General features: G+C 43.2%; 1 protein-coding gene across 1 annotated transcript; it reads left to right on the forward strand.

The window, feature by feature from the left end:
• The first annotated feature begins 3,102 nt into the window (after window positions 1-3,102).
• On the forward strand, window positions 3,103-8,637 carry cav2 (caveolin 2). The gene is made up of 3 exons (XM_056387955.1): window positions 3,103-3,919; window positions 4,206-4,393; window positions 5,951-8,637. Exons 1-3 carry the CDS (start codon window positions 3,770-3,772, stop codon window positions 6,099-6,101), a joined length of 489 nt encoding a protein of 162 aa, XP_056243930.1. The 5' UTR covers window positions 3,103-3,769; the 3' UTR covers window positions 6,102-8,637.
• Window positions 8,638-8,899: the final 262 nt, after the last annotated feature.

Consider the following 8,899-nt stretch of genomic DNA (forward strand, 5'->3'; position numbering starts at 1 on the left):
CCTTTGGGTGTAACAGGAAATCCCAGTGCACTGCGGGTGTACTGATATCATTGTTCCCCCTTGGAAAACTCCTGGACAAAATACACATTTATCCCTTATGAAGTCAGCGGAAGGGAAGCGTTCCACGCCGTTCCACATCAGGACGCGGGTCCTCGAGGGAACGCCGGCCGGAACGTCCTGGAATGTGGCTGTTTGGTGAATTAATTAAATATTAACCTGCAGGATCGAGAAGTGAGGGGGGGGGCTGCAGGGCCAGAGGAAGGTCAGCCGGTGACGCCTGGAGAGAAACTGCAGCAACTTTTAACACCTGCACGCCGACACTGGCATATGTGCATTTTACTGAAATGAAGCAATAAGGGAAGAAAATGAAGCAGTTTAACTGAGTATTCTTTGTTTGAATTCGCGATTGTTCTTTGTGACACTTTTAGGGAAATAAGAGACACAGAGCAGCTGCTGTTTCCCTGTCAACGTCCACGATACAACGAGAGATAACAGTGAGATAATGACAGTGGATTCTCCACCATCATATCTGATAAAAGCTTCCTCCGCCTCCTCTAACCAGCTCATACACTCAACTCAACCTTTGTTTACTTCTCTCAAGCTTTCACGGTCAAGTTCAAGTTTACTTGAGCTTGAGTTTGCTTGAACTTGACTCTCCAGTCTACTTGGCCTTGACCTGAGCTGCTCAGTACAACCTCCAGCACAACTGTCCGGCTGACTCATGAGATCACATCGAACCTTCAAGAGACAAAAACAACATTAAAACAATGAGAAGAAGCAGAAGACAAGTAAAGATAGACACATCCACAAGTGTATAAGTAGTAATAGATAGTAATACTATGATGGTTTTACCTCTATTTATAATAGTGAGACAATATAATGGGTTTTCATTCATCTCAGATTGGTGTTATTCATACAGTGGACAACATTACAGTAGTACATCAAAACACTACACCTGTAAAAGATTTAACGTAAACAAGTACAAACTGCCAAAAGTATATGATGCATTTCAGGTGACGGTGTGATAGAAGTAAAGTGTATATGGTAACACCTGCGGCAGTGTTTGGTAAATGTGATTTATATTGCATTGCATTATAATGCAGGAAATAATCAGACAAAGAGCTTGTTACGGACACATAAACAGTTACAGTTTTCGACACATGCAGGATGGTTTTGCGATCCTTAAAACCTCAGCAGTGAGATTAAACTTAGTCCTGAGACAGAAAAGGACAAAGAGGAAAAAACACTTGTTTATTGATTGAAACGGTTCATCCTGTCCGGAGCGTGAGGATCCTCTGCAGAGCTCCTACTCTGAATATAAAGAATCTTTTGTTCTTGCTTTTGGCCTGAGACTGAGACGCCAAATTGGAAAGATCTGATCCTCTGGGGAGCGTGAATGTGCTCAGTGTCATTCAAGGCTTTTATCCTGTTCTTCTTATTATTATTATTATGTCTCTTGAGTATTGGGGGAAAGTTGTGGTCTGAGGATGGAAAACGAAAAAGAAAAGAAAGAGATCCGACAAAACTTTCCATCACATCCTCCTGGGACCATGAACATGGAACATGAAATTTTGACCAGGCGGTAACCATTATTATCAGCTCCACATGTCATGGCAATGTGGCCGACGTTTGATTAAATATCCAGTTCTGGAGAAAGTTTTGGACAGAGTGAGCGACCAGTCATCCACATCCTTATTAGGCTCAGCTGCTAAAAGTCTTAGCACAGTCTCATCACGTCTGTGGTATCCAAACTGTAACACAAACCAAAGGCGACTCTGCCACTCTCTTTCACACACTCACACACTCTCATGTCAACACTGTCCTCCCACCCCGCCTCGCCCTCAGGTCGCCACCCCCCCCAGATCCCCCCTGCTGAATGCTTGTCTGTCAGAATCGCCCTGTGTGTGTTAATCCGGGAGGATTGTGGCGTTGTCTGGTCGCGGCGCTCAGGGCCAGGGATCGCTCTGATTGCTCTGAATGCCCAGTATCCCTCTGTTCTGTCTGCTGTGTTTCTGCTTCGCTGTCACTCACTGTCCTGGCCTGCGTTTATCGCCTCTGCGTGTTATTTCCAGTCCCCGGTGTCTAAACAAAAGAGCGTGTTGTTTACAAGTTGCCCGTCAATGGGCAGGATGCTGGAGCTGCTGCATTAACAAATGAGATGCAAAGTGCAGAGCTGCAGTCAGGTTGGGCTTTTAGTAAGACAAACCATTTTTGAGTAGGCGCAGGTGTTCTGGTGAAATTTACATTTTACCGGTCGATTTAAACTTAAACCACAGATGTGGTTGCGCAATAACAGAGTGAAGATCAGGAGGAAAGACGAAAAAGGCACAAGAGGAGGAAGCTGAGACAATGCAGCCTTCACATTCTTGTGATCTAGCCAGTTAGCTTAGCTTTGTAGCTTATCTGACAATCCCAGTTCTAAGAAGTTTTTCCTGCTGTTCCCGCTCGTTTGTTCGGTTGATTGATGGACATGAATAAAAATGCCACTGCAGTCCGTGCTCTTGACTTGTCGTGTATTTTCAGGAGATTTTTCTTTCTCTGTCATTGTGGCTTGAAGGTGAAAACCCTGCTCTCTAAAAAACACTTCACACACCAAGTAGCACCTTCAAGACACGCTTATCCTGTGAGGGTCGGGGCTGGAGCCAATCCCAGCTGACACTGACATTTTCAACCCCTCTCTTTTCTTAAAGCACTGATTCATTTCCCAAAAAGCGATTCACTTTTGTCCAATAAAGGATGAATAGATGTGCTTTAACATACTTCCTGTAAATACAGATTGCAGGTACTTGAGGGACACACTTGTTACACTGTGATGTCATAAAGACATTTTGACATTATGTATGTAAACGGGAGTGTCGTGCTGGGGCAGGTGACCTATGGTGGCTTAAGTTGGGAACAAACCACCACCACACACATGAAAAGTTCATTTAGAGTGTGATTCCATGACCAAATCGTTTTAATTAGACTGATTTACACCATAAACATATATGTTGCTGAGGGTCAAACCTCTGTCCTCAGAGACGAAAACACCAGCTGCCTGAGCAAAATGTCTTCCTGTTCAGGTTCCTGTTTAGACATCTGAAGACTTGCAGTTATTCTAACAATGTTGGCGTGTTGGTGTGTTCAGAGCATGAAGCAGCCGGAGCGCAATAAATCCACACAGCCAGGACCAAGGAAGAAAGAAGGAAAAAATTGTGGTAAATCAACTCAACAGGTAGAACAGTGTGTTCAGCTACAGCAACAATAATAACCAGGCTTTTATAGTTACAAAAGTGTTGTGGAAAGAAACTTTCTTTCCACAACACGAGGCCTGGAGGGGACGGGGATTGTTGACTGATGTTTTTTGCACCATAAATCAAAAGTACAGGCGGTTGCATTTTCCAAAACATCACAGTTTATGAAAGAAAAAAGAATGCATCAACTTCTAAAAAAAAAAAAGATTATCTCTCAGCTTCTTATCACAGCTCTAATCACACCCCATGACATGGCTGCAGCTTCAACTGGCATTAAACCCTGAGGACTCTTGGGTCTGCATGGCTGAGGACTGCAGGACAGCACGCTGCACAGTGCTGCACAATACTGTCAGTCATCACCGGGCTCTTGAGCTGCAGCGGGGAAGGGACTTAAAAGCTTGTTGTGTCTCCTCGGCCGCACGCTGCGCTGCTTTCCATACGGGGCGGGGTGGCGCTTACTCCGGCGCACAGAGCGCAGAGCGCACCGTCACCCAGCTGCTCTCCCAGCATCGTCTGCCACCGTCTGACCGGACGACATGGGTCTGGAGAAGGAGAAATCGGACACCAGTATAATTATGGACGAGGATGAGTTCAACAGATCGATAGAGCCCATTCTGTCGAAGAAGGGGAAGGTGTACACGGCGGAACCGGACCGAGATCCAAACGATATCAACGCGCACTTGAAGGTAAAGTCTGCTGCATCGTGCGGAATGAGTCTTTGAAAGTGAAACTACACAAGTTAGCGGTCGCCAAGAGGAATTATCAACTGTTACAACCAGTGTAACCTCATTGTTTTCGTGTCATGAACTCTTAAGATTGACAATCCCGCAGTGTGAATACCTGGAAGTCGCTGCCCGCGCGTCAACCCATCATCTTCATGCAGCTTCCTGCCAGTGTTTCATTACTGTGTGTTTCATTACTGTGTGTTTAAAGCCTAATCTCCCCCCCGATATTCTTGTTGTGATCTGACAGGTCGGGTTTGAAGATGTCATCGCGGAGCCGCTCTCCTCGCACAGCTTCGACAGAGTGTGGATAGGAAGCCACGCCGTGTTCGAGCTGGTCAAATTCATCTTTTACCGCCTGCTGACCACGCTGCTGGCCGTGCCCATGGCTTTCCTCCTCGGACTGGTCTTCGGGGTGCTCAGCTGCATCCACATCTGGTAGGAAGAGGTTCCTCTCGAGCTGCAGGTCTCTCTGGTTGCTGCTGTTTGAAGCCTGGCCAGACGTTGCCCTTTACATGAAATAATTATGTAATAGTAAACAAAAATGTGGAAAAGAAACATTAAAATGAAAGAGATTATAAATTACAATAGACATATTATACTGGAGGAGTATTTTTGTGACACTGAAAGATATAAAGTGCACATCATAACTTCCAATCGACCTATAAAATATTATATTAATATAAAATTGTGTATCAATTGTCATTAAAGTGCGATCATCTCTATTAAAACCGTGTTGTTCGCACCAGAGACACAGTTTAAAACCCTGTGGCAACATTACAGGAACATGAGGTGACTCTCCATCAGGGGCCACAGCTCCTTTCCTGCAGACTCATTCTGGGTCTTTAGGAAAACATAGGCACAAGCTATTTGTACAGTTAACGTCACATGTCGTTTAACATTGAAATATTTTGTCAGCGTACTTATATTTGGATAATTATGTCATGCTTATGTCGGCTAAATGTAGCTGCTGTGAGTTGAACCAGGTGCGTCCAGGCCTTCCAGTGCACACGCAGTTTCCCAAAGAGTCCATTTATTAAAAACTTGATGAAACAACATTTTATGCCACAGAAGCAAAGCGCTCGATGGAAAGTTGGGAGGAATGTTGAGTTGTGTAGTGGAAAAAAAAAAGTAATGGAAAAACGCCCCGTGCCCTTTGCCAGATCGCCGGCAATTCTAGTGGCAATTGAAGCCTATTTTCAGACCAGAGTGGGACATTCTTCAGATGCACATGGAGCGATGCTGAGTTACTTTCGCATGACCTTTCACCCCGTAGGTGAGGTCACAAGCTCGAGCTCGACCGCGAAGTGTCCTGAGGGAGGAGGCCACCCCAGGTTATTCAATCAATACAGGACTGAGCGGCGACACTGAGCTGGTCAATGCATCTGGAATGTCAGGAAGGGAGATCAACACAGAGGCAGGGGGTGGGGGGGCGGTGGGGTGGGTGGGGGTGTGGGTGCTGCTGCTGCTTCAAAGGAGGACGCAGCTTTCACCACACACCCTCTTATTTGATATGACACACTGGAGAGAACGGAACAATCAGCAGGAACGCAACAATGTGATGCAATTCTTTTAAGAAAATAGACGGGAACCACGTGACGGATGAGGCAGTGGCAGTCGCTGATAAGATAACACAGAAATGCAAAATAAGAGAAAATAGGAGAGGAATGTGAGTTTTAAATTACTCCAAAACATAAATATTCATATCTGGATGATTCCTGTTTAGCAAGTTTTTTTTTTCTAATATCTAAATTACTGTGAAGACAAAGTGTTTTCAGACCTTTTTGAACAACGCTGGTATCAGCAGGGGTGAAATAGATGCAACATAAATTCAATCACGTGTCCCTGGAATGATTAAAAAAACATTAAAACAAGCGAAAGACAAAAAAGAAAATGCAGCCAAAAAAGAAAACCATTGAAAACAGTAACCATTTATTGAGCTTATTGTTTCTTAGCAGCTGTTACTTAGTGACCTTTTTGACCTTGTCCTGCCAGGTTGGTGATGCCCCTGATCCACAGCTTCATGATGCTGTTACCGTCCATCCAGGTGGTGTGGAGGAGTCTGACGGACATGTTCATCAGACCGCTCTTCCACAGCATGGGAAAGAGTCTGTCCTCCATTCAAGTTAGAACCACGGAGAACTGACGCAGACGGCGCTCTGGCCCCCGAGCAGATGGAAACACGGGGCAGATTGGAGTCACTGGAAGAAAAGAAAAAAAAAAAAAGAGTGAACGATGCAACTGAGATACGTACATGAGTTTTTATAAAGTCAAATACTAAATTCTGACAATCCTGTAAACAAGTGTAGAGTTACATACTGCCTTTATTTCAATGTGACTATTCATATTGAAACAACAGTAACCTGTGACCTCGATGCCACAAAATGTCTTTCTTTCTTTTTTTTTTTAAAAAAAACCAAATTTAACCACGTTTGAGACGGAAAGAAACACATGCACGTGGATGTTTATGGCTAATGAACCCTAAATATCACCATAGGAACATAAGCTGTTATGACAAACAGTTTGAGACTTTATAAGGAGCTCATGTGCACCACCCAAAATGGAGTTGTTTTGCTGATTGTGACCAAAAGAAATTCCTGTCATTCCATCACTTTGTGGCTGAGGGAGATGTGGAGGAGTGTAACTTTATTGTTAAGGCAAACTTACTGCTGACCCCGCTAAGAGATGTAATATTTCTGCTTTTTTTAGACTTATATATATATATATATATTGTATATATTGCAATGAATTCAGCTAGAAGTTGAATGTAATGAACTGAATCAGAGTAGATATTCAGAGAGAGATGCTAAGATGCAGCTTGTTGCACATTCGCAGGCTTATTTTATCTGCTGTGTTGATCTCGCAGTGCGTTGGCAATAATACTGGGCATTTGCCTTGATATGCATCTACAGTAGAGCTGCTTTCACACGTTACTGATCGGCTTCCTAATTTATTATTTATGCAACGACCGATTCTTGATTGGGAAACACTGATATTTGGCGGTAACTGACATCAAAGACCTTCACTTCAGTAACTGCAGCGTGACAAAGATGCGTCACATCTCGGTTGAAGCTTCGGTAGAACTGAGACTTTGGTACATGCATATTTAATTCAGAGGTGTTTGTTGTTTGCTGCACTGCTGTGAGGTCGTGGGCCGGGTTTTGGAGTATTTCTGCAGCCAGAAGGAATCAGACAGCGATATGATCTTTACCTTTTCCTTGCTGTGGATTTGATAAAGTTGAGTTTTTAGGTACAAGCCTGCACAGTTCACCTCTTGCTACGAGCTGTACAATCTGAAATCTAGAAGGTGATAGAGAGAGAATCAGTGTAACAGGTGTCAGCTGCTGTTAACTTATACTGGTTTGTGCTTTCTAGTGGGATTTCAGCTTTTCCAAGTTGCACTTTAATTTTGTCCTTACAAGTGCAAACCCAGCTCTGATAACCAGACACATACTGTATTTTCTAATACCATGTACTGTATCTGTCTTTAATCATTGGAACCAATGTGTATGTTTCATGTGATGGATGCAAACCTGTGCAGCCATAAAAACTTACCATCAATATTTTAAAGCTGCATTCGTTTATTTGAGTGCAGGCTGAAAGACAGCTGCTATGGCTAACATGTTAGCAACCAGTTGGCTAATATCACATCCAGCAGACACAGAGCAGCTTCATCATTCATTAAGAGTCATGTTTCTGTTGAGATGGAGAGTGTCGTTCCAATATTCATTCATTCAATTCAGGGTTGATGAGACTGAACTGTACCGGAAAAATGGTGTAAAACCAAAACATTCAGCTAAAAGGGGATAAAAAACAAAAGCACAGTACGGCTGCAAAATTGACAGATAATACAAGAGCTGAGAAAGGCTTTATTGCAAATACTGTTTTGTCCCGTTATCGCAAGATAATTATTCCCTTATCTCGACATAACAAAGCTTTGGGATAAAAAAACATTTGCTTTTACGGACTTTCTCAGCTTCCGTACATCCGTACATGTAGGTATTTGATCCAATATAAGTAATGTCGATTGATAGTGGAGCTTTAAACTAACAGCTAACACCGGTCACAGTTAAATCGTCATGGCCGGATCTGCTTGTTTGTGCACTTGCTCACTAAAACAAAGAGCTGTGATCATTGGAGAAAGTGTTATTGTACAGCACTATTCCAACATTAAGTGGATAAACTTTTCATTTCAATAAGTAAAGGTGAAAAAAATCACTGTACTAAAATGTGGACTGTTTCAGAACGCGCATATGAACCTATAACTCTTTGGGTTGTCATCCAGATTTTCCAGAAAGAAAGGAGCACAATTCATGTAACTCATATTTGCATCTTTGACAATTCCAACCTGTTGCTCAACATTGCTGCAAGCTAACCAGCTGAACCTCGACAGCAGAGAGTCAGACAGACGTCTGACACTGCATGAGGTGATGTTTTGTTTCCAGCAGCTCTGTCACAGCTTTAATCCTTTCACTGGTGTTTAACTGTTGACAAGCCACCAGACAGCCAAGCAGAGGAAATTAGAGGTAGCTGTTGCGCAATAGAGGAAAGACACAGGTGTGTGGCTAAAGCGTTTTCTCTCCTCAGCATGACATGTAGCACTAAACATCCTCCGCTCAGCCCAGCTATCCTTCAAATGTCATATATCTTTATTAGACAAATAAATCATAGTGTGACCTGCATCTGTCCGTTAAAAATAATACTTTTATTTGTCTGCATGTTATGTACTCAATCATTTTTTAAGCTGTAGCTTTACTCAGACTCTGGATTACTTCAACAAGCCAGATGTGACCAGAATAAAGACTTTTTTTTTTTCCCTCAAGGTAATTTTTCTGTACGTGGTTCCTTGTTTCTGTCAGAGAAGATGAGTGTGGTTGGGACGTGCAGCTGAGTGCCAGAGAGGGCTCGTAAATCACTTTGCTGAGATTGCATAAGACACTTTCC

Source organism: Seriola aureovittata, chromosome 10 (genome assembly GCF_021018895.1).
Source record: "Seriola aureovittata isolate HTS-2021-v1 ecotype China chromosome 10, ASM2101889v1, whole genome shotgun sequence".
Lineage (NCBI taxonomy): Eukaryota > Metazoa > Chordata > Actinopteri > Carangiformes > Carangidae > Seriola > Seriola aureovittata.

Coding starts and splice junctions, on each gene's coding strand:
- cav2 (XM_056387955.1), top strand. CDS start 3,770: ATGGGTCTGGAGAAGGAGAAATCGGACACCAGTATAATTATGGACGAG. Junction 3,920..4,205: donor ATATCAACGCGCACTTGAAG/GTAAAGTCTGCT, acceptor GTGATCTGACAG/GTCGGGTTTGAAGATGTCAT. Junction 4,394..5,950: donor CTCAGCTGCATCCACATCTG/GTAGGAAGAGGT, acceptor TTGTCCTGCCAG/GTTGGTGATGCCCCTGATCC.